Source organism: Ahaetulla prasina, chromosome 6 (assembly GCF_028640845.1).
Source record: "Ahaetulla prasina isolate Xishuangbanna chromosome 6, ASM2864084v1, whole genome shotgun sequence".
NCBI lineage: Eukaryota > Metazoa > Chordata > Lepidosauria > Squamata > Colubridae > Ahaetulla > Ahaetulla prasina.
The window spans coordinates 114,926,273-114,951,518 of NC_080544.1; the positions used below are offsets into that span (position 1 = coordinate 114,926,273).

General features: G+C 49.0%; 1 protein-coding gene across 3 annotated transcripts in view; it reads right to left on the minus strand.

Annotated features, from left to right (window-relative positions):
• Positions 1 to 23,159, minus strand: part of ATP13A3 (ATPase 13A3) — a 46,724-nt gene extending 23,565 nt beyond the window's left edge. For all 3 annotated transcript variants that reach the window (XM_058187344.1, XM_058187343.1, XM_058187342.1), the window contains exons 1-3: positions 23,024 to 23,159; positions 2,315 to 2,394; positions 182 to 355 (exon numbers count right to left, since the gene is read on the minus strand). In XM_058187344.1, the coding sequence (XP_058043327.1) occupies positions 182 to 355; positions 2,315 to 2,362 (222 nt within the window). In that variant the 5' untranslated portion in view covers positions 2,363 to 2,394; positions 23,024 to 23,159. The remainder of the gene's footprint in view (positions 1 to 181; positions 356 to 2,314; positions 2,395 to 23,023) is intronic.
• Positions 23,160 to 25,246: the final 2,087 nt, after the last annotated feature.

Here is a 25,246-nt window from a genome sequence, read left to right on the forward strand (position 1 = left end):
GGATTAAAAGATGAAAGATGAGCAAGTCCAACCGCTTGCTGGCTCTTGAAGCAGAAGGCCCGAGGGGCAACCCAGACGGTGTTAAGAACCATTCCTGAATCCAGACAGGGGCAGTCCTGACCCAAAAACCCTCCTGAGATGCCGATCCCACCCGCCGCAGCTTCCCAGGGCCCAGGCTTACGGTTGTTCTCAGCAGGACCACCTGGCAATGTTTCAGCGTAGCCCTTTGGCAGGTGGCTTTCACTCGCCACTCCGGCATCCAGTAGAGGAGGAGGAGAAGGAGGCCGCCTGAGCACAGTACTCCTCCAGCCACAAAGACCAGCTTCCATCGGCAAAAGTTGTACCCATAGATTTTCTGCACAGAAAGAGAGGCGGCTGAGCCTGGCAGTCCAGCAGCTCCAGCAGGTTACCTATGGAAGGGGGGTGGGGCCTGAGAGCAGCCTGGCTGGGGATAGCTCACAGCTGCTCTTGGGCCGGATGCCACCAGCCTAAAGAGCTTTCGTGGCCCTGGCACAGGAGTGGTGGTCTTACTGTTGTCCCCCACCCCCACAATACCATTTTGGCATCAGAAGAGCAGGGAGAAAGCAAGGCAGGAGCCCTAAGTGCCCCCACCCCAGGCATCCCATCCACAAATACCCCAAAAAGAGGTTCCTAGCTGAAAGGGGCTAAATTTAAGAGCATCAACGGGACAAAGCCGTCTACAATGAGTTACCTAGTGATGGCCCTTTGGATCTGTGGGGCACGGCCACAATCGAAAGTGGTACAAGGAGAGGGCTGTGATAGGACGAGTCTTAGCAGCCCCGTGTCCCAAAGCGGCAGCCCTGGGCCACGCACAAGAGGGCCCGGCCCCTCACCCCAGCTGCAAGGTCACCTCCACTGCAGGGCGGGGCCAGGAAGGGCCCAGTGGGAGCAACAAGGAAGGTGGCAGGCGAGTGATGGATTGGGCACCCGCAGCAGCAGAGGGGGAAGGCCTGGACAACCCAAAGGCTTCCAGAGACTGAAGAATCCCAAACTGGATGGGTGGGGAGGAAATGAAGTTCAGGGTTAATACCCTAGAATCTCTCCAGATAGATTTAGCGGCGGCTTAGAAAGTTACAGCTTCAGTCTGCCAACATTCTGTCCATTAGATAGAAGCAAAAGAAGGATTGAACTCTACTGGATTCCACGATCTGGTTCTGCTAAGGAAATTCAGGACATCCAGAAGTGGCAATGAAACAGTCTGCACCATGGATTTCTGGGAAGAAGGCCAAAGAAGCCAGGGAGCTTCCTGGGGTTCTGAAAGGCCCTGAGGCCATCCCAGACCTCCCCCCCACCAGGTGCCCCCTCAGTCTTTCTGGGGTCAGCCTGCCATGCAAGACCCCTCCAGGGCCATCACAGCCCTTCCTACCAAGGCCACCGCTTTGGAAATGAGCTTGAGCGGCTGGGTCCTGCAATGCTCTTTTCCTTTGAGGATGGAGCTGCCCTAGAGGTGCTTTGCCCTCAATCAATATTTAGCCGGGCACCTGTCTCCATGGCAACTGGCCAAGGGGCTGGTTGGAGTTTTCTGCAAGTGGGGCTCACCCGGCCCTGGGGGCTTCCAGGCAGGATCCCCTCCATTAGGCCTACCCAAAAGTTAAGGCAACTTTGCCCCACCTCCATGGTCTCTGAAGAGCTGCCCTATGGGAGGAAGGGGGATCAGGTTGCCTCTGCCCCGGCTGGGCCACTCTGCATTTACTCCCCATAAGGATCTCCCAGGATTCCCTTTGAGAGCTGCCCTTTAGGCCTGCTTGCAGGCACTGTCTTTGTGTAGGGGGGGAGGGGGGGAAAAGCCCTTTCGGAGCTTCCCTGAGGGGCAATGCCTAGAGATGGTGGTGCAGCTTGTTGGAGGGAAGAAAGTCTCCAGAGCCCCTGTGGGAGCTGTGACCTTTGCATCTTCTCAAGAAAGGGAGGGAGGGAGGGGAAGGAAGGAAGGAAGGATGGATGGATTGATTTTTCCGGTCTAGATGGTCTCCGTGGGTATTTATCTCCCCCAAACAGCCCTGTGAGGTAAGCTGGGCTGAGAGAGAGAGAGAGAGAGAGAGCGAGCTTGACCCAAGCTGCCCAGGGAACTTCCATGGTTGAGGGCATGTTGAAGGCGGGTAAGATCTTGGTCAACATGTGGGCTCAGTTTTTGTGGGAGGGCTCAGAATGGCTGCAGGAAGCCTTCAATCTCTGGTCAACTATTTCCTGCAGCTGCGTGTGTGTGTGTGTGTGTGTGTGTGTGTGTGTCATGCCATGCAGTTAAATGGGGGGGGGGGCTAGAGAGGAGGGAAAGAAACCAGGATTAAGGAATTACCAGCTCCTCTTCTTCACCTTCCTGGAGCATGTTTTCTTCATTGTCCATGATGCTGAATTCTTAGCTCAGTCCCAGGAAACCTAGGATTGGGAGAGAAAAAGGAAACAGCTTTAAAAACAGTGTTTCTCAACCTTGGCCGCTTTAAGAGCTCTGGACCTCAACTCCCAGAAATCCCCAGCCAAGAGTGAGAAGCGCTGTTTTAAAGCACATTTACCAAGAGCGGTTGGTTCTGCCTTGGCCTTCCTCAAGAGAAGCCCCATAAGCCCATGACAAATGGGCCACCTGGAGAAAACCCCGCCACCTTCTCTCATGCCACCCGCAGTGCAGTTGGGAAGAAACAAGCCTTCACAGAGGGTGGGGGAGAAGAGGGGGGCACCAGTTCAGTGGCAACAGCCCAGAAGAAATTCCTGACCTAGACTCAACTATGGAGCTCTTAAAAGTGTACAAAGATGTTGCTCCTCGTCGCCCTTCTGCTACAAAAGGTGGTGTGCAAGTAGCCCTCAACTTACAAACACTCATTTAGTGACTGTCTGAAGTTACAACAGCACTGAAAAAAGTGACTTATGACCGGCTTCACACTTGTGACCGCTGCAGGCTGCCCGCAGTGACAGGGTCAGTTTGGACACTTTACAGATTAACCCAAGTTGGAAGAGACCTTGTAGGACATCTAGTCCAACCCCGCCCCCTACCCAAGCAAGAGATCCTACACCATTTCTGACAAACGGCAGTCCAATCTCTTCTTGAAAGACACGTGGCAACTGGCACTGCGGTAGGACAGTCGCAGGTTCCCCCCTTCTCAGCAAGCAAAGTCAATGGGGGAAGCCGGATTTGCTTAACCCTCCCCCCACGTTTCACTTTAACAGCTGCAGGGATTCACTTGAATTGCAGCAAAAAGTGACAAAATGGGGCACAACTCTCTTAGCAATGGAAATTCGGCTTCAGTGGAGGATTATCCGTGTATAAATCCTGTTCAAGAAATAAGGGCCTCTTGAAGTAAACAGAACCCAAACCTGTCAACAACTGTGGATGGCAGCTCCACCTGAAGAGCCACACCTGACCACTCCTCCCCCCCCCCGCCTCCTTGGCATTATCTCTGCCCCTTAAATCCCACCCCCTCCAGTTTCTGTTCCTCTGCTGAAGACACCAATGGATGGTTGTAGGTGTGTTTATCCCATTATTTCGCCATCCTGGATTCCCCATACCAGGAAATAAGGTAATATTGCTAACGATACCGGACACTTCCCACAGAGGCTTGTTTCGTTTCTGTAGCGGATGAGCTCAAACCAACCCCACCCCACCCTGCCCGTTTCTATCTGCAGTGCAGGAGAAGCCCTGGGCCACCACCCACAGCAGGAAGCGGTGGCCTTTTCCCCCTTGGTAGCGAAATAGCAGAATGGTCATGGTTTTCCTTTATCAGGGCTCCCGAGTAGACCTTTGCTCTCTCCTCTCCCTGCCCAAGGGCTCCACCTCCACCTTTCTAAGCCTCTTGGAGGAAAAAGACCATTTTTCCAGAAGACAAATAGAGAATAACAAGAGTTGGTAGGGTCATCTTCTTTTCCAAGTCCCTGCCCAGGCAAGAGACCCTATTTCCTATGCTGGTCAAATGGCTGCCCAGTCTCTGATGGGGCAGGCACAACTTCTGGAGGGAAGCCATTCCACTGCTTAATTGTTCTGTCAGGAAATTGCTTGTTAGTTCTAGGTTGCGTCTCTCATTCATGATCTTCCACCTGTCGCTTCTAGTTCTGCCACCAGGTGCTTTGGAGAATAGATCGAAGCCCTCTTCCCTGGGGCAGCCCCTCCAGCACTTGGAGCAGGTGTATTTGATTTAAATCACAATTTAAATCACTAGTAAAAAGGCTTGATTTTTTTTATATTATTATTATTATTATTATTATTATTATTATTATTATTATTATTATTATTATTATTATTATTATTATTATTATTATTATTATTATTAGATTTCTATACCGCCCTTCTCCCGAAGGACTCAGGGCGGTGTACAGCCAAAATAAAAACCCAAACAATACAATATACAATTAAAACAGAATTAAAAAACTTATTATACAATTGGCCGAAAAAACTTCAAAACATTTAAAATTCTAAAAACTCATTAAAATTCATATAAAATTTAGAAATATAAAATATAAATTAAAAATACAACAAAATTTAAGCCAGCCCCGCGCGAATAAATAAATGCGTTTTCAATTCGCGGCGAAAGGTCCGAAGGTCAGATATTTGGCATAAACCAGGGGGAAGTTTGTTCCAGAGGGTAGGAGCCCCCACAGAGAAGTGTCTTCGCCTGGGGGCCGCCAGTCGACATTGTTTGGCGGATGGCACCCTGAGAAGTCCCTCTCTGTGTGAGCGTACGGGTCGGTGGGAGGCATGGGGTAATAGTAGGCGGTCCCGTAAGTACCCAGGCCCTAAGCCATGGAGCGCTTTAAAGGTAGTAACCAAAACCTTAAAGTGCACCCGAGAGACCACAGGCAGCCAGTGCAGTCTGCGCAGGAGTGGTGTTATATGGGAGCTACGTGGAGCTCCCTCTATCACCCGCGCAGCTGCATTCTGGACTAACTGAAGCCTCCGAGTGCACTTCAAGGGGAGCCCCATGTAGAGAGCATTGCAATAATCCAAGCGAGAGGTGAAAAGAGCATGAGTGACTGTGCATAAGGCATCCTGATCAAGGAAGGGGCGCAACTGGCAAACCTGGTGAAAAGCTCTCCTGGAGATGGCCGTCAAATGATCTTCAAACGACAGCCGTTCATCCAGGAGAACACCCAAGTTGCGCACCCTTTCCTTTGGGGCCAATAACTCGCCTCCAACAGTCAGCCGCGGCTGCAGCTGACTGTACCGGGGTGCCAGCATCCACAGCCACTCCGTCTTGGAGGGATTGAGCTTGAGCCTGTTCCTTCCCATCCAGACCCATACGGCTTCCAAACACCGGGACAGCACTTCGACAGCTTCGTTGGGGTGGCCCGGGGTGGAAAAGTACAGCTGAGTGTCGTCAGCGTACAGCTGGTATCTCACCCCAAAGCCACTGATGATCTCACCCAGCGGCTTCATATAGATGTTGAACAGGAGGGGCGAGAGAATCGACCCCTGCGGCACCCCACAAGTGAGGCGCCTTGCGGCCGACCTCTGCCCCCCTGTCAACACCGTCTGCGACCGGTCAGAGAGATAGGAGGAGAACCACCGATAAACGGTGCCTCCCACTCCCAATCCCCCCAACCGGCACAGCAAGATACCATGGTCGATGGTATCAAAAGCCGCTGAGAGATCTAACAGGACCAGGGCAGAGGAATAACCCCTGTCTCTGGCCCTCCAGAGATCATCCACCAACGCGACCAAAGCTGTCTCCGTGCTGTATCCGGGTCGGAAGCCGGACTGGAACGGGTCTAGATAGACAGCTTCATCCAGGTATTGGGGCAGCTGCCGCGCCACAGCACTCTCTACAATCTTCGTAACAAAGCAAAGGTTGGAGACCGGACGATAATTATCCAAAATAGCTGGGTCCAGGGAAGGCTTCTTGAGGAGGGGTCTCACCACCGCCTCTTTCAAGGCGACAGGGAAAACCCCTTCCAACAAAGAAGTGTTGATAATCCCCTGGAGCCAGCCTCGTGTCACCTCCTGTGTGGCCAGCACCAACCAGGAAGGGCACGGGTCCAGTAAACATGTAGTGGCGTGGAGCCTCCCCAACAACCTGTCCACGTCCTCGGGAGCCACAGGGTCAAACTCATCCCAAACAGACTCGACAAGACGTGGCTCCGCCCTCTCACTTGGATCATCCCAATTTTGGTCCAGACCATCCCGGAGCTGAGCGATTTTATCGTATAGATAACCACTAAACTCCTCGGCACGTCCCTGCAAAGGGTCATCCAGCACCTCCTGATGAAGGAGAGAGCGGTCACCCGAAACAGGGCGGCCGGGCGGTTATCTGCCGACGCAATGAGGGTGGAAGCGTAAGAACGCTTCGCCTCCCTCATTGCCACTAGGTAGGTCTTAGAATAAGACCTAACTAGTGTCCGATCAGCTTCGGAACGACTGGACCTCCAGGTACTCTCTAGGCGTCTTCTCCGGCGTTTCATCTCCCTCAGCCCCTCGGAGAACCAAGGGGCCGGCTGAGATCTGCGCCGGGTCAGAGGCCGCAAAGGCACGACACGGTCCAAAGCTCCAGCCGCGGCCTTTTCCCAGGCCGCAACTAGTTCTTCAGCCATGCTGTGGGCCAGATCCTCAGGAAATGTCCCAAGCTCCGTCAGGAACCTCTCCGGGTGCATCAGGCGCCTGGGACGGAACCAGCGTATTGGTTCCATCTCCCTGTGATGGTGAGTGGCGGTTCAAAAGTCCAGGCGAAGGAGAAAATGATCTGACCATGACACCGGTTCTGTTGCTAAATCATCTAATTCCAGATCATTTAGCCACTGTCCAGAGATATAAATTAGATCCAGCGTGCCTCCTCCCATGTGCGTAGGGCCATCATTTCAGGTCCAAGGCCGTCATGGAAGCCTGGAACTCCCGAGCTGCAGTCGATGACAAGCCGGTCGATGGCAAGTTGAAATCCCCCATGACTATAAGTCTGGGGGTCTCAACCGCCACCCCGGCAAGCACCTCCAACAACTCGGGTAGGGCTGTAGTCACGCAGCAAGGAGCCAGGTACGTGATCAACAAACCCAACTGATTCCTATGGCCCCACCTCACAAAGAGGGATTCACAACCGGCAATCTGAGGAACAGTGGCCTCCCTCGGCTCTAGATCTTCCCTAATAACAACCGCCACCCCCCCACCCCTACCTTGGGCCCTCGGTTGATGAAATGCTCGGAAACCCGGAGGGCACAACTCAACAAGGGGGACCCCCCCCTCTGGGCCCAACCAGGTCTCCGTAATGCCCATGAGGTCCGCGGACTCCCCCTGAATAAGATCACAAATCAGGGGAGCTTTATTAACCACGGACCGAGCATTACATAACATCAACCGAAGACCCAGGCTCTGAGGATCATGGCTGCCCGAGGAACGGGTAGGGACTGAGGGGCCGGAGCACGTGATCACTTTCAAACAGCGAGCACGTGCTCCCAACACTCAATGCGGGCCCCCCCCTCCGCCATATCTGCCTCTCCCACTTACCGTACAGATTGAACGACCCTCTAATCCTGAAACAAACCCCTCCCCCTCTGCCTTCAGACCAGATGCCATAGTGCCGCGAACAAGCACAGGGACTGGATCCCTCCCCAACGGGTTTTTCCCCCCACCCGTCATATCCCTCCCCTCCCCTTAGAAAACCCTTATTTAAAAATCTATTTAAAAATCCCCGAAAGTTCTTCTTGGCCGCATGCCACCTCTCTGGGTCCCAAGACCCTTCATTAAGGTAGGCCCTCAATAACGTGGAGGGCCATTCTTGCGAGGCGGGGGAATCTCGCAAGCGAAAAAGTTCGAAAGGTGAGTATCTCATAGAGAAAAAGGCGGCTAAACAGTGGCATTGACTCTGATCAATGAAGATGATAAATAAATAAAAACTATTTCAGCTTAATTGGGTCCATTTAGGGCCTGGTGCAAGATGGAAAAAAGTTCGACAATCAGTCATCCAGGCAAAAAAACCCTGGCAATAGTCGGATAAAAATAAATAGTCTGATAGATGACAATCACAGACCACTTCAAAGCACACAGGACCAAGATGACACAGACCATAATAGGGGTTGACGCAGCCTGCAGAATATATCTCCCTCGTCCCTCCAGTTCCGTTGTCGCCTCCATCACTCTGTCCCTCCACATGGCACAGCCCCATCTTAGGCATTCCGGAACAGTCCAGCCAAATTTCATCCCCGAGGATCGCATCCACTTCTATCTTCCCCACCAACGTCCTCAGGCAAGGCTGGAATTGTACGGGCAGCCAAAAGTTCCAAAAGTCAGCAGAGAATGGCCAAGGCAGCAGGAAACGCCGCAGAAGAAACCACCGTTGCTGGAAAGTCATAGCTGCCGCCATTGGAGAATCCCAGCTGGCGATGGAAGACCTTATCGGCTGTGGGAGAGACCCCCTCACCGATAGGTAAATCTCAGCTGGGAAGATGCCAATCCTAGGAACCAATGGACAGCCGCCGCCGCCGCCAGGAAGCCGCCCGACAGCAAACAAGATCCAGGCCGAAATGACTAAGGCAGGCTAGGACAAGCTGGAACAGGCCGGACCGGGACGCTAGGCCGGGACGCTAGGCCGGGACGCTGAAGCAGGCCGGGACGCTGGGGCAGGCCAGATCGAAACACCGCCCCCACGCGCCGATGGAACGCCGCCCCCACGCGCCGATGGAAGTAACTGATAGACCTTTTGTTGCGGCCTTCGGCTGTTCTGTTCCGGCCAGGACTGGCTAGGCCGAGACGCCGCCCCCATGCGCCCAAAATGGACGCCGCCACACGCCGTTCGCCTCCCCGACTCAATTCTCGGCGACCAAAGATTTTTCCCGAGGCCCAAAGGTCTCATTCGGTCGCCGAGGCATTCTAACATCGAGTCGGAAGGCAGGACCGGACCGGCGGCAAGTCCGGGCGCCACATTAGCTCAGGATCTCTAGCCCCCCATTCCTCGGAGAATCAAAAACCCTCCATTTTCGTGCATGCGCAGAAGAACTATCTCTTTACTTTTTAAAACGTAATTTTTAAAGAGCAACTGTCATCACTGTCCCACGGCAGCTTCTCCTCTGACCCACTGCTGACTCACCGACAGTCCCAACATTACAGAATATGCAGCCTCGTGCTACACAACTAAGCGCCATTTTATGCTGAATAAACTCAATTATTAATGTAACTTAAATAGAAATCTTTAGATTTTTACTTCAAAAGTTTTTTATTAAAATAAATTTGATAAAAATCGATTTTTATCCACCCTGACTGGAAGACATGTCACCCTAATCCTTTTCTTCAACAAGCTAAATGTACCTAGTCCCCTTAACCGTTCATCATACCATTAAGCCTCCAGCCCTCTAAATCAGGGGTAGTCAACTTTTTTATACTTACCGCCCACTTTTATATCTCTGTTAGTAGTAAAATTTTCTAACCGCCCACCGGTTCCACAGTCACGGTGATTTATAAAGTAGGGAAGTAACTTTACTTTATAAAATTTATAATTTGATAATTTGACAAAACTTCTACCGCCCACCATAAAAGCTGGAACACCCATTAGTGGGCGGTAGGAACCAGGTTGACTACCACTGCTCTAAATCATCTTTGCTGCTCTTCTCTGCACTCTTTCTAGAATCTCAACATTTTTTTTGTATTGTGCTGACCAGAACTGGATGCAGTATTCCAAGTTTTAACAAAGCAGCATAAAGCAGCACTATCCCTTTCCCTGATCTTGATTCCATCCCTCTGTTAATGCAGCCTAGAACTGTGTTGGCTTTTTTGGCAGCTGCAGCAAACGGCTGGCTCATATTCAAGTGATTGTCCACTAGGACTCCAAGATCCCTCTCGCAGTTACTACTGTTGAGCCAGGTACCACTGTGTTATATGTATGCCTTTGGTTTCTCTTGCCTTTTTTGGCCTGCATTCCTATTCTGTCTTTTATGGTACAGCTTGATAGGTCGGCCTGTTTTTTTCCCTTTTGTCTAAAGACAAATGCAAAAAATTAATTAAGCAGTTCTGCTTTCTCCCCGAAAGCTGTTACCTCCTTGCCATCTTCTCTCATTAGTGGGCCAATCATTTCCTTTACTTTTTTCTTGCTTTTTACATGGTGAAACTGTTTAAATTGTTATTTCTGACATTTGTTTTTGACTTGCATCTAAGTTCATACTGAGCCTTAGCTTTCCTGACTTTGTCTTTGCAGATTCTGGCTACTTGCTGGTATTTGGGTTTAGTTATGTGTTCTTCTTTTCATTTTTTATACTTGTCTTTTTTGTCTTTCAGATTATCTGAGAGTTCTTTATGAAACCACACTAGTTTCTTCTTGGATCTCTTATTTTTCTTTTTCAGTGGTATTATATTGGACTGGGTTTTAATAATCTCATTTTTTAGTGTTTCCCAAGCTCCTTGAGATGAAGATTTTCATCCACAGACTATTTCCCAAGCTCTAAGTTTGTTGGAATCAGCCCTCTTCAAGGCTAAGACACTCTATTTTTGCTCTATTGCTTTGTGTCTGCATTATACTGAATTCCAGTGTGACATGTTCACTCACATCCAAAGTTCCCATTTTGGAGCTTCAACCCCATCTATCATTTTCATCTGTTAATAAGAATTAAGCCCAGTATAACTGGCCTTTTAGTCATCTTCTTTACCTTTTGGGAGACAAAGTTGTCAGCTAGGTTTGTCAGGAATCTGTTTGATCCCCCACTCGGTGCAAAGTTTGTCTCCCAGTTGATAGTGGTTAACGTCCCCATTATGATTGTAGTGTGTTTCCCATACACTTTAGCTAACTGGTCAGTAAAGAGTTCACCTATTTCCTCTGGTTGGATGGCCTGTAATATTCACCTATGACAATGTCATTTTCCCCCCCCCTTTGATGATGATAATTCAAATGTATTCAGGAAGGTTTTCATCCAAATTTTTTGGCAGTTTCTGTAGAGGTGTAGTTATTTCTTACATATAGTGCTACTCTACTTCCTCCTTTGTTAGGTCTGTTTCTTTTGAACAATTTAAATCCTTCTAGCTGTACATTCCAGTCTTGCATTTCATCCCACCAAGTTTCATTAAAGGCAGCAGTGTGCCAGGATCTGTTCCTCATACTTTGAGGATTAGTGCATAGGGCATCTGGGTGCCTTTTGATTGACCCTGTGTTTGTTTGCTTCCTCCGCCTCCCGTTTTGTATGTAGAGTTCCCCTTCTTTCTTACCACTCAGGCAACTTGCCTTGGGATCAGGTCCTACAAACTGGTTTCTCTCTCCCTCCAGTTTTTAATTTAAAACCTTTCGATAAACCTAAATCAATCTAGGTTAAGGGGGGTGGGGTTTGCCGGCAGAGTCCAGAAGGTTTGATCTTCACTCCAACTGCAGGGAACAGGGATGGAGGCAAAAAACCACAGGGCTGGGCTACGAGCGATACCCAGAGGCTTTACAGGTCAAAACAAACAGGAGGCAGCAAGATGCTTACTTCTGCACTGGAGAAGGGGGCCTTTTAAACTTTGAAAACTTTGCCCAGTGGGCTTTTCCACCCTGGTCTGCTCTAACTGCGCTATCTATTGTCCTTGCCAGGACACTCCTTTCGCCCAGCACCATCTGTACCCAGCTGGCGATCAGGACATTGCTCAGAGCTCAGCATGACCTCCAAAGGGCAAGAGGGCTACCACCGCCTACTCTGCTGCTGGGCCTGGGCTGCCTTTCGAGGCCTCCCCTGAGAAAGAAAGAAGCAGCCAGCCTCGGCCTCCCCGTTTCTTCCAGAGCCAGGAGAGAATTGGGGCCTATGGCAGTTCCACGGTAAAGGTGGGACTGATGCTCCCTGAGAGAATAAGACCGAATTATTCAAATTCACAGGAGAGCCCCGGAAGAGAGAGGCCAGCCTCTGTCCCCAAAGGGACAACCAGCCCTCAAGAAGGCCAGGAGGCAGCCACTCTTTCCCCACAAGGGCAGCCCCAGATGTTGTCACTGGGTGGGAGAAAATGCCACCTCAAGCTGAGAAGCTCTTAAAACTCCTTGGAAAACTTAATAAAGCCAACTTGGGACCTGACCCTGAGTAAGTCTGCCGTTTAGATTTGGACCCCAAAATAAAGCATCTCCCAGAATCCATGCTACCGTCTGAGCAGATCTAAGAATGTCTCCTTGGAAAAAGAAGGGAAAAAAAAGATCCACCTGTTCTTACCTGTTCTGGGAGGCAAGAGGCATAAGAGGATATAGATACTGAAGATGCTGCAGTGGAGTTTGGGCTGGATGAAGGTGCCACCCTTAGCATCAACAGGCGAAAACAGTAACGCTGAAGGAATCCACTGCAAATAACACCAAGTCTGACTGGATGAAGACAGCCACTAAAAACACCTGGGCATCCTTCAAACCGACAACACCAAGCACATGGAAGTCAAGAAGATGGTGAGAAGTGAAGGAATCAGGAGAGTGAAAAATATTTTGAGGAGGATGCCCAAACTCAAGAGGAGGAAATAGCATCAAGGCAATCAACACCTGGGCAATTCCATTCATAATAGTGAGCTGGACTGAAGCAGAACTAAAAGCCCTGGATAGGAAGATCAGAAAAATAATGACAATGAATCCACACAGCAATGTTGACAGGCTCTACCTCCCAAGGGAAACAGATGGATGGGGAACGTTGCAAGTACATGAGGCAGTTGAAAAAGCAAAAAGGGCATTGGAAGACTATCTGAAGGACAGTGAGGAAGCTTACTGAGTACTGGAGAGACCAAAATGGCCTACAAGAAAGACCAAATGAAGAACACGAAAGAAACACGGGAAGACAAAGTATCACGTGGCCACTACATTAAAAAAGAAATAGCAGGCAAAGCAGGTAATAACAAGATGTGGCAATGGCTAAGAGCGGGAAAGTTGAAGAAAGTAGCTAAAGCTGGCTGCACAAGACCAAGCCTTGAGAACCAATGCACTGAGAAGACCACTACAAACAGAAAATGTTGCCTCTGTAAAGGAGGTGAAGAAACAGTGGGCTACTTGATTAGCTGCTGTAAGAAAACCACAAGGACCGACTACAAGCAATGGCATGACAAGGTAGAAACAACGATCTTCCAGAAATACCATTTGCCTGCAAGCAAGAACTGGTGGGATCATAAAATAGAGAAAGTCATAGAAAACAAAGAAGCTCTAAAGCGCTCCAGGACTTTAGAATGCAAACCGACACAGACCATTCCGGACTTTACAACTTTTGATAAGAAAGAAAAAAGAAAGAAAGAAAGAAAGAAAGAAGAATCTGAATAATGGATGTTGCAATTCCTGAAGACACAAAATAGAAAAACTGGAGAAAATCCAACTTATAAAGACCTGCAAATGAAAGTTGAGTGACTGTGGCCAAAGAGAGCAAGGATCAGACCAATAGTAATGATAGACGCTTTGGGTGCAATCCAGACACCTGGAGCACTGCTTGAACACCGGCAGCATTCACAAAATCACTGTCAGTCGATTGCAAAAAGCATTCCGGAGGGCTTACCTTTTGAGACAATACTTTTAATACCATCAAACACCACCATCTGACCATTCCAGGTTCCTATAAGTGGATCAGGCCAAATCCTCTCTAAATATCTGGCTGATCAACCATAATAAATAATAATAATGTTGCGGCTCTCAGTTGTTCCTTTGAAGGGCTGGCTCTGTCCCTTGGAAAGGACAAACGGTACTCACCTCTTTGCCAGATCAGAAGACGTAAGAAATGATAACCGGGCACAGAACTTATTTTATATTCTATAATGCTGAGCTTGGTCCTCAAAATTATTTTGCCCTTGCAAGCAATGAAGCTTGACTGTCAGCCACATCTGGCAGCCAAAGGAAGAAAAGCCACCCAGTCTACAACAGAAAGCTGGAGAGTGTCAACTCCAGCAGAAAGTGAGCAAGTCCTGCCTTCTGCAGCTTTGGCACCCTCCTGCAGGGCAAGATACCAAAGCTGAAAGGATCCAAGGAGACCCTGGTGGGTGAAGCACTCCATTTCCTCCCCTCCCCTGCCAGCCTTGCTGCCCCCCCCCGCAACTGTCCTGCTCCCCTCTGCTCCTGCTTCAGCCAGACTGCCAAGCATCCATCGTCTCCTGGCCCCCAGGTGCCTCGCTCACCCCCTGGGATGAAAGCCTGGAAAAGCACCGCATCAGAAGGGCGAACCGGCTGTTTGTGAGACTCAGATGGACCACAGCCCGGCTCCCTCAGTGCCAGCAGCAGCTCCCCTCCATCCTCTCCGCTGCCTGGCCAGCTTTTATCGCTGCAGCCGGTCCTTAATAGCCATCCTGCTATCTGAGAGGAAGTCCTGCCAATGAACTGTTTTGTCAAAACCTTTAAAAAACAAAGTCTCCAAAGTGCTTAAACTCTTTTATCAAGAAAGCTCTTGGCACAGCGTGCCTTGTAGCGCGCAACCACCAAAAAACCCAACAATGGCTGGTTTGAATGGGGGGCCGGGATGGAGGATGTGCCGGCAGCCCCCAGACGGAGGGAGCAGCGCACTCTATTCAAAGCACACAAATGGCCGGTTGGGACCGAGGGCCGTGCGGGCAGGAGTTCTGATCTTATCTGCAGGGCTAAAAGCACGGAGGATATTATGCCTCCGACCAAACCCTTCCTTGTTTCCACAATGGGCGGCTTTGTGCTCAGAGCTGGGGCAAACACGAGACCCCAAAACAGGGGAAAAGGCGCCGACACTCTGGCACTGAAGTATGGCGGTCACTGCTTGCCCTGGGGAGTCAGCCATGCAGGGACGGCACCCCAGATATGCCACCCAGCCCACAAAGAAGCACCCAACAAGACCGTGAGGCTGCCCAGGAGGGAGGCTTTGTTGCCAGAGGACAGGACAGGGACGGTGGGGGGGTGCTGGACCCAGGCGCACAAACTGCCCGCATGACTAGTGCAATTCATCCAAAAAAAAGGACATACCTGGCACACACACAATCACACAACTATCCCGCTCTTCCCCTGAGGTGGGGAAACAGCCAAGAACAGATGAGTAAGAAAGGCAAGAAAAAGGAAGGGAGGAAAATATCAATTAGTTTTTGAATGAAGTTAAGAATTACTATGTATTAGTTTAAGAAAGAAGGGAATTGATAGTGTGATGGTGTGAAATGGAATATGTTTTATGTTATATTTTAGATTATGTTTGTTAGTTACAATACCCTGTATTCTGTTCTGGGAAGTCTCGGGGGGGGGGAAGGGAAGACTATAAATTGATTGGTTGCCATTGTATAGGAATAATGGTAGAATTAAACAAGTTGGAATGGTGTAATGTCGGGACTGCTCGGCAAACACTCCCGAAGGGAAAGGGTAAGGAAAGAGGAGTAAAGAAGGAAGAAAGTAGGTAGGCAGGTGGGTAGGGAGGAAAGAAGGGAGGGAGAAGAAAGGATAGGAGGAGGAGAAGAAGGAGAAGATAGAGGGTTAGAAAGGATGGTAGTGAGAAGTGGGAAAGAGGAGGGGAAGTAGGAAAGCGAGGAGAAGGTGGTGGGGGAAGTTTAAGAAGGATGAGAAGGGAAGAAAGGATTAAAGGGGGGAGTGGCAGTCGAGCAGCCCTGATTGAGTATAATTTGAGTATAGGACTGATTGTTGGATAAGTGATTGTATTGTACACTGGTCAAATTGTGGGAATTATTATGGAAAAATAAAAATTTTGCAATAAAAAATAAATAAATAAATAAATGATACAAATATAAGTTAACTTAAAATTTAGAATATTTTGTATGAAATGAGGGAAGAAATACTCATAGTTAAATAAATGATTAATGAGGATATATACTAGATTTATAAAATGTGAAATTAGATAAACTATAATCTATGAATATGGTGAAAATGCAAAAAAAAATTGTAACCAACCAACACACTGTCTGTAATTTTAATAGAAGATGATGTTATGTTTTTTATGTATGTTTGTTTAAAAATAAAATAATAAAAAAAAAGGAAGGGAGGGAGGGCTCAATGCCAGCATTGCTCACTAACAGAATTACAGAGTAACAGAGCTGGATGGGGCCTTGGAGATCTTCTAGTCCAACTCCCTGCTCTTTACCTTGGTTGTCCAATCTCTTCTTAAAGACTTCCAGTGTTGGAGCATTCACGTCAACTTCAACACTGGAAGTTTTTAAGAAGAGACTGGACAACCCTTTGTCTGAAATGGTACAGGGTTTCCTGCCTGAGGTTTAACTCTCCATCCCTTTATCCAACCATCTGCACATTCACACCTCTTCTCACTTTAGGGAGGGTCTCAGAAAAACCTGTCTCCCTCCCTCCCTCCAGCTTCTCCGTCCTAGCTGTGCCTGCCCTGCCCCAGTGACTGCCCGAGAGCCAAATGGCTGCCTTTGAAAGGACCTTGAAGACTTGGCCTTGCCCAAGCCCCAGGTCAGAGTTGGTGGGCGAATGGCTTCAATTGCAGGTGTGTGTGAACTGTCCTTGGCACAGCAGGTTGCGTATTCCTGGTGGATTTTTTACCCTGTTTTTGTTAGCCAAAATGAAACACTTGGCAAGCGGGCAATCATAGAAATGGGCCCATCTCTTCTTTTTCCTGTATTAATTATTAGTAAAAACAATAGTCATTCTCCCCAAATGACTACTTCCACCGGTCACTCCCTTTTGCACTGATTCGTTGAACACCCGTTCATTCCTGACTCTATTAGATCTTATTTTACCAGACATCTTTATTAAGACTTCCACCTGCATGCTTTGAACTTGCCTTTGCTTACTCAACTCTTATTTTCGCATAAGAAAATAGGCAGATGCACCTGAACCCAGGCCTCCAGGGTGGTCAGCTATCAGGAAAAGTAGGCTGGCTTATAAGGTCATCTTTAGCTTCTGTAGCACAGAAAGAGAATTTGGGGGGGAAACTGGGCTTCGGCTGGACGTGTGGCAGACTGGTCAAACTGTGGCAGGAATGAGGGCGGGTCTTGCCTGCTCCCCATCAGCAGGGAAGTCTGCATGCAGACCTGGCTACAGCCTCTCGCCATCCCTCATCTGCTCTGTTAGCAGGCTGAAGAGCACAGAACGTCATTCTCAACCTTGGCAACATTAAGTCAGATGGATTTCCACTCAAAGTTTTGCTAGCTGGGGAATTCTGGGAATTGAAGTCCGCATGACTAAAATCACTAAGGTTGATAAAAACTGGCATAGAAGACACCCCTACTTGGGATTCAAACTTGAAAGGCTTCCCAAGAATGTATTTCCTGGTTCACAGAACAACTTCCTAAAGGGAAGAAACAGTGGTGCCTAAAGACCAGGTGTTCAAAGGGGGCCGTCTGCCTCAGAAGCATGAGGTCCGCCCCCTCCCTCCCCAACTTCTGTTTCACGACTTCTGGTGAGAAAAGCTGTGACAAGTGCACAAATCCAGAAATGCTGCCAGTGCAGAAGGAAAAGCATGCACAGAATTCAACCAGATCGCATCCCTTACTGATGCAATTGTTTATTCATTTATTCACTCATTCATTCTATTTGTATGGATGCTCATTCACTAAGCAACTAAGCCACTGACAACATGAAAAGCAACAACTCAATCATTGCTGTCCAACCAAAATAAGACAAAACCAAAAACAAGCACCAACAGCTTCAGGATGAAAATTCATCACATGCCTATCCTGGCTGCTGCCTCAGTGCCCGAGGGAAGAGCCAGGTCTTCAGGTCAATCCAGACCTCTGAGAGGGCTGGGAAAGTACCCCACTGAGCAGGAACGACAGCAGCCTTCACCAAGGAATTCTGAGTTTGTAACTTTGCACAGAGCTGCATGGGCCTTTTTAGAAGAGGCAGAGCTATGAAAGTGAGACAATAACATTTGCACACTGATGATATTGTGGGATCATCATGTGGGCATCACACCAATCCTCAAGTAGAAGCGATGATCTGTCTGGACTTCAGAACGACTTGATGCTCATTCAATCTCTGTCTGAAGCAGAGAATGGTTTATTTACAGTGCATTTTCTTTGGGGCTCCCCATCTTTGGAACAGAACAGAATAGAATAGAATAGAATAGAATAGAATAGAATAGAATAGAATAGAATAGAATAGAATAGAATAGAATTTTTTATTGGCCAAATGTGATTGGACACACAAGGAATTTGTCTTGGTGTATATGCTCTCAGTGTACATAAAAGAAAAGATACGTTCATCAAGGTACAACATTTACAACACAAAAATGATGGTCAATATATCAATATAAATCATAAGGATTGCCAGCAACAAAGTTACAGTCATACAGTCATAAGTGGAAAGAGATTGGTGATGGGAACGATGAGAAGATTAATAGTAGTGCAGATTCAGTAAATAGTTTGACAGTGTTGATGGAATTATTTGTTTAGCAGAGTGATGGCCTTCGGGGAAAAACTGTTCTTGTGTCTAGTTGTTCTGGTGTGCAGTGCTCTATAGGGTCGTTTTGAGGGTAGGAGTTGAAACAGTTTATGTCCTGGATGCGAGGGGTCTGTAAATATTTTCACGGCCCTCTTCTTGATTCGTGCAGTGGGCAGGTCCTCAGTGGAAGGCAGGTTCCAAGAAGGTGAAGCTGCATCCCCAGAGGCCTCCATGCTTTACTAACCAAGAGGCCAATGATCTTGCTGGACCGGGAAACAGCTCCCCTCAACTCCCACGGAAGTTCTCCACACCCCCACCCCCAGAAAAGCAGAAACAGCTCAGGAAGGGCAGCGCTATGTGTGCTTTGTTTCATAGGCATTCAGACCTCGGGACAGCAGCTCCGGAGAGTCCAGGCGCATTCCGAGAAAGGCGCCTCCCAGAGTGGCCCGTATGACCCACAGCTCGCCAGAGTGTTGGGAGGCCAGATGAAATCACAAAGGAAGTTGGCAACAGCTACTTGGAGGCACCTAAAAATAGTGTATATTTTGCTTAAACAATACCTGAACTATGTCATGCAACAGCAGCCGCCCTGTCTGTCCTTGTTCCTATCTTCCGAGCGATAACATTTCTAAGGACACACATTACTGGAGGTTTTGTTAGAGAAGCCCCAACCATTCCTGCCATGAAGCCCTCCAGACTAAGAGAACCAATTGTGCAACCCTACACCCCCTCCTGTCCCTGCTGAGTGACTTCCAAAATCTGACATCACCCTCCCCTTAGTTCAAGAGCCTTCTCCACGACCAGCTGCCTGTTTTGTGCTCAGCTCAAATAAAAACTGAAAAAGCAGCCTTCGGTACAAGATGAGAAGGAGGAAGCTTTCATTCCCCCACAAAATAAATAAATAAAACACGCCAGCAAACTCTGGGTCAAGAGAGCTAATGCCATTAAGGTATTAATGGATCAGAAGTCCGCTCTGGCCTCTGCAGTCACACCTCCCGGCGACAGGCATCATCATGCCCTTGGTCTAAGAGAGTGCGCAACTGTAAAGCAAGATCTAAAGCTTCTCCTCCATCAGTGGTCCCACAGGAGGGTCATCTCCTCTTCCTATTGAAAAATGGACAATGGCTCCCTCACATTTCTGCCTCCTCTTTTGAGGTATTCTCCGTGAAGAGACAAGAAGGCAGAGGCTACACAATGGCCTTCTTTTTTTTTTTTTTTTAAAAAGCCCCTGGCCCTGATTTTCCTCCTGCCTCTTTGCAGCCACTCCAGCCCTCCAAGGAGCTTTTGTGCGGCCAGAAAGACTCTGCAGCTGAATGGCAAGTCTAGTTGCCCCCTTGACGCCACTTGGAAATCTGCATGACATCATCACTGGATGAATACCTGGAAATTTTACAAGTATACCAGCAACTTTTTAACAAAGCTCTCTCTTTTATCGTTTCCCATCTTGGGATTTGCAGCATAATGTAAGCTTTTGTTTCAAAGTTTAGGCCTAAGGAAGACCATTGTATCTAGCACCCATCAAACTAAAAGAATATTTACATTGCTGAAAAGTGCATTCTTTACAGAATTATGGGTTTTGCCGTCTGTAAAAAATATATTTCATTTGGACAGTGAGACTTAAGGCCAAAGGTACCTTATGCTAACAAATCAGACAAGCAAAACCTTACATCACAGCTAAGGTACAATGTACGCCCGAGAGGAGGGCTATTGGGCTCCCTCTAGATATGCCCAGGTGTAGTAGTACGTTCTTTCGTAACACGGCAGGCGTGGAGAGTAGATCTGCTGTGTCAAGACATTCTGACCTGCATCCCAGTTAAGATAGGGATTTGCATCACCAGCACAAGATAGGATTCAGGTCCAACCTGGAAGTTCAATTTTAATTGGCTTCCAGACTAAACTCTAGACCTGAGTCAGAAATGAAATTCCCACTTATCGGAGTTCTGACTAAAGCAACAGTTAAAGAACTTTAATGAACCCTGCTATTAAAGGACAGTTTTCTTTCTCCCAAACCTGGCCCATTATTCTTGCCTGTATTGACCAAGATTACTGCTTTCTCTTCTAATGAAATTCTAGGAATATTGAATATGTAACTCCAACCATGGGGCCTCTCTCCTTAAGACTGTCTGTGTAATGTAAGTAACACACATACGCCTTTCTGGTTTTTTTGGCTGGTTTTAGTTCTCTATTTTCTTTTTTGAAAGTTCTGAATTTTTTAGTGCCATATTAAACAAAGAAGGAATAAAAACTGATGAAAACAACCAAACTCAAATGTCATTGCCCTTTCAGAGCCCCCCCCCTCCCCACAATAGCTGTTAAGTTTTATTTTCTGAAGGGATTGAACTCAGCAGACGCTAAGAAAATGCTGCCTTAAGTCACAAGGACAGGGGGAAATTTTCATTATTTTCTGCTTTTTTTACTCTCCTGAATGGGATATATAAAGTATTATAAAAAGTAAAATATCCACAATAAGGATTTTTTGGAAGGATATAACCACAGGCATTTTTGTGTAAAGAAATTCAGAGTAATTTAAAATGATGTGTTAATCTTCCTTGGTCTTGGATGAACAATGACATGAAATCAACAGATGGTGCAGGTTTCTCTTGGTAGGGAATCTATCAAACTACAAAACTAGATGCAATGGTTGGAATTAAGATGCTTTAAATCTATACACTAATAAAAATCTGATGCCTGTAACGTTTAACTTGGCAAAACCGTGCATTATAGGGCAAAACCTTTTGAACCAAGGTACCTCAAACGGCTAACTTACAGAATGCATCCAAAACCCAGGATGCACAATTCTCACAGAATTGAAATTTGGCAATTTTTAAAGAATATTTTAGGACATTTAAAGTGATTTATGATGTGATGCAAAATGTCTTTAACCATTTCCCGTGCTGATATTTTGACTATGTTATACAGTTCAACACTTTTAAGGTAGTTGGGATCATGTTGGGATATATGAATGTATCCCAACTTTTCCAGTGAAGGCAGGACAAAAGAATGACCCTGCAGGGCCCAGGTGTCAGGGTTTTCAAAAGCAAGATGGAAAGGTGCGTGTTTCCTCTGATGAGTATTCTTTTTGTACAGAATTATTGCATTGTGCCCACCATTCTTTCACCTTTAGGGGGAACCTTTGAAAAACTAGTCTACTTCCCCCGGGTTTACGCCAAATACCCGACCTTCGGACATTTCGCCGCGAACTCAAGACTCATCTTTTTATCCGCGCAGGGCTGGCTTAAATTGGGATTTTAATGTTTAAATTTATTAATTTTAAACGGGGTTTTCTTAGTATGGTAAATTTTAATCATTGGGCTAATTTAAAATAAGTTTTTTAAATCGTATTTTAAACTTGTATATTGTATTGTCGGTTTTATTATGCCTGTACACCGCCCTGAGTCCTTCGGGAGAAGGGCGGTATAAAAATCAAATAAAATAAATAAAATAAATAAATAAATTAACCCAACTTCACCAATCCCAAAGTCACCTTATTTTTATGAACATAAAACATATCTTCTGTTGGTTTACTTTTCACTTATGACTGTATGACTGTAACTTTGTTACTGGCAATCCTTATGATTTATATTGATATATTGACCATCAATTGTGTTGTAAATGTTGTACCTTGATGAACGTATCTTTTCTTTTATGTACACTCAGAGCATATGCACCAAGACAAATTCCTTGTGTGTCCAATCACACTTGGCCAATAAAAATTCTATTCTATTCTATTCTAAATGTAACAGTCCTTTCATAAATCCGACTTCAAAGTCAACACCAGGTTAAAAACTCCAGGAAGGGAAGGGGGGGCGGCTCTTGAACCCAGAGCCTTACCTGGCGGGGGGGGGGGGGGGAAACCCTGTAGGGCCGTGGGGTCCTTCCCTCCTCCAACCGGGAAGGGCAGGTCCTTTCACCCCAAGCCCTCCAGCCCTGCCTGGGTCCCGGACTCCCAGCCCAACCTAGCAAGGGAGGAGAGGACTCAGGCTCGGCCCGAAATTCAGCCCCGCCAGGAGATTAATTAGATTAGATTAGATTTATTAGATTTTTATACCGCCCTTCTCCCGAAGGACTCAGGGTGGTTCACAGCCAGAATAAAACAATAATTATGTACACAATAAAAACAATAATTAAAAAACTTATTGAATATCAGGCTAAAATTAAAACCATTTAAAACCATAAAAACCCCATAAAATTTACCTCAAAATATTAAAAGCTACTAAAAATTTCTATGCCAGTCCTGCGGGAATAAATATTTAAGTCTTCAACTCGCGGCGGAAGGTCCGAAGGTCAGGCAGTTGTCGGAGTCCCGGGGGAAGCTCGTTCCGGAGGGTGGGAGCCCCCACAGAGAAGGCCCTAACCCTGGGGGCCGCCAGCCGGCATTGCTTGGCGGACGGCACCCCGAGGAGTCCCTCTCTGTGAGAGCGCACGGGAAGGGAACCAGCCGGGGAAAGGAGCCGGGCCAGGCGGGAGAGCCTCGGCTTGCCTCTCCCGGCCCCGGGGGCGGGCGATGGGGGGAGGGGGGGCAGCCCCGAGGGCAGCAAAGGCGGCTTCTCCCGCGGGAGGGAGGATTCGAGAGCCTCCCGCTTTCTCCTCCGGCCCTTCGAAGCTGCCAGGCGGGCTCCTGCCTGGAGAGGCCGGATCCCTCGGCGGTTCCCCCTTCCTTGGAGCGGCCTCCTGGGCAGACGCGCTCCGAGGGGAGCCCCGTACTTCGCCCCCGGCGCCGCCTCCTCCCCCCTCCGGGGAACCGGCCTGAACCCCGAGCCAGAGGTTTCCTCCCGCGGGCCCCGCTCCCGGCCCGGCCACGCGGCTCCCGCGAAGGAGGCGCCCCCCACCCACACCGGACTCACCTGCCGCGGCCGTCCCGCCCTCCCGGCCAGGCTGCACGCGTCCAACCGGCTCCGCGGCCCCCTCCGCGCCGGCGACGGGAAGTGACGTCATGCGCCGCGCCGGCCGGGCCTCCCGACGGGCCCACGTGCCTCTGCGGGAGGGGCGCTCGCCGGCGGCCCCGCCCCCGCGACCCCCAAAGGCCGGGCCCCCTCCCCCGGGCGACCCCCGCCAGGCGTCGAAGGGGCGACGGGCAACCTCGCCAACCCGCGAAGGGGCCCTGCGGGGGCCACTTCCTTTCGCCCACGGCTCCGAAGGGCCGGTGCCCGCCGTGGAACTGCGGCCAGTGCAGCGCCCGACGGGACGCCTCCCCCGCCACCCTCGAAGGACCTGCCGAGGAAGGGAGCCCCCCCCGCCCCCGCAGGGCCGCAGCCCCAAGTCAAGATGCCCCTCCCGTCTGGGAGGGGGGGGATTTTGCCCTCCGGCCAGCCCTTCAGCCCCTCGGCCAGCAGGACCGGCAGGGCTCTCGGGGGGGGGGGGATCGACCAGGCCGAGGACGCCCCCTGCCCACCTGCCGGGAGCTGAAGCTGCAGGGAAAGCGAAGGACGGGGCGAACTCCCCCCCCCACCCTGCAGACTTTCCTCCTGGACGTGACCCAGGGCCCTGGAACAGCCCCCGCCCCAGCAGGCAGAAAGCTTGAGGACAGTGGTGAAATCCAAATTTTTTACTGCCGGTTCGGTGGGCGTGGCTTGGTGGGTGTAGCAGGGGAAGGATATTGCAAAATCTCTATTCCCACCCCACTCCAGGGGAAGGATACTGCAAAGGATACTCCTTTCTCCTGGGCCCTGAGCTGGTTCTCCCCCCACCTTCATTGTCTTGGACCAGGCACAAGTTGCGACACAAGGTGGGGGACCATGGAGAGGCAGCCGGTGGGTCTTGGGAACAGGGCTTTAGTTGTGGGGCTGATGAATCCCCCACCCCAACAGGCGGACACAGCTTCTGCAGGAGGTGCTTTCTCTCCTCTGGCAACCAGGATAGCTGCAGAGTCCCCAAGGACCACCCAGAAGCCCCCTCCCATGAAATGTTCCAGGCTAGGCAGAGCTGCCCACCGGCCAGGGAAGCATTCTCCCCCCCAAAAAACCCCCAGTGCTGGAGGTCTGTGGCTGCCCCAGAGTTCCTGGAGAAAAGGAAAAGAGTGGAGCAGGCCCACTGGAGTGCCCCCCTCACTTTCCAGAGGTTCTGGGGGCCAGAGGCAATCAACTGCGGCTGCAAAAGGAATCTAGAGGAATTGCCAGAAAACAGCCATCTGTTACTGGACCAGAATCAAGAGCATTTACACAACATTGTTTGAATTACACAGACAGTGAAGCCCAATGAGGCTAGAGACCCCTCGTCCATTTTCTGTACAAGCATAGCAAGGCACCTCCGATCCCCCAACCTTCCATACAGTTTGCAATACAAAATATTATCCATACAAAATATTAACGAGTACTTGCTATCTGCAATCAGTAGCTCAGAGCAGCTCACATAAAAATATAAAAAGGATGCATTTTTAAGAAATAAGGGAAAAAACATGCAAAGCCCTCACCAGCTATAGTGAACAGAGCAGGGCAGGCAGCCTTTGGGGGGGCAAGGGTTCCGCTTGGGGGCATCAGGTGAGGACATGCTCAAAAGGGTGCTGCTTTCCAGGTCGGAAAGAGAGCAGGCTGGTTGAGCTTGGTTCATTCAAGTCTTCATGCTTTCGTTTTTCTGCCATCCTGGATCGTCCTTATTGGCTCAGGAATTGCTGTGAGCCCAGAAAGTGGTCGGTTCAATAGACAAGTTGCGTGGGTGGTGTGGGTGCCTGCTGGATTTGTGCAATGGGGTCAACTCTAGAACTTACCCTATGGAGCCCCGCATCGCCTGCTAAGCGGTACCCCCTTCCAAGTTTGTCATTTCTGGTTGCAGCCCTGGAATGGAATGTGTGGATGGCCTGGGGAAAGGGGGGACCGGGGGCATGTTTCTTCAAAGAAAACACTAGATGAGAAGCAAAACGTCTTCAAAGAAAAAACAAAAAAGTCCAGTTGCCTCCTGAAAAAGCACCTTTGGGACATGGCCAGAGTTAAAGTTATGGTCTGGAACTGCTTCACAGCGTCAGGACCTGGCCAGCTCACCATCACAGAGGGCACCATGAAGCCTTCATTGTACCAGGGGATGCTTGAGGGGGTAGCAGGATACCATCTCTTGGGAGAGTGGAGCTCAGGGCA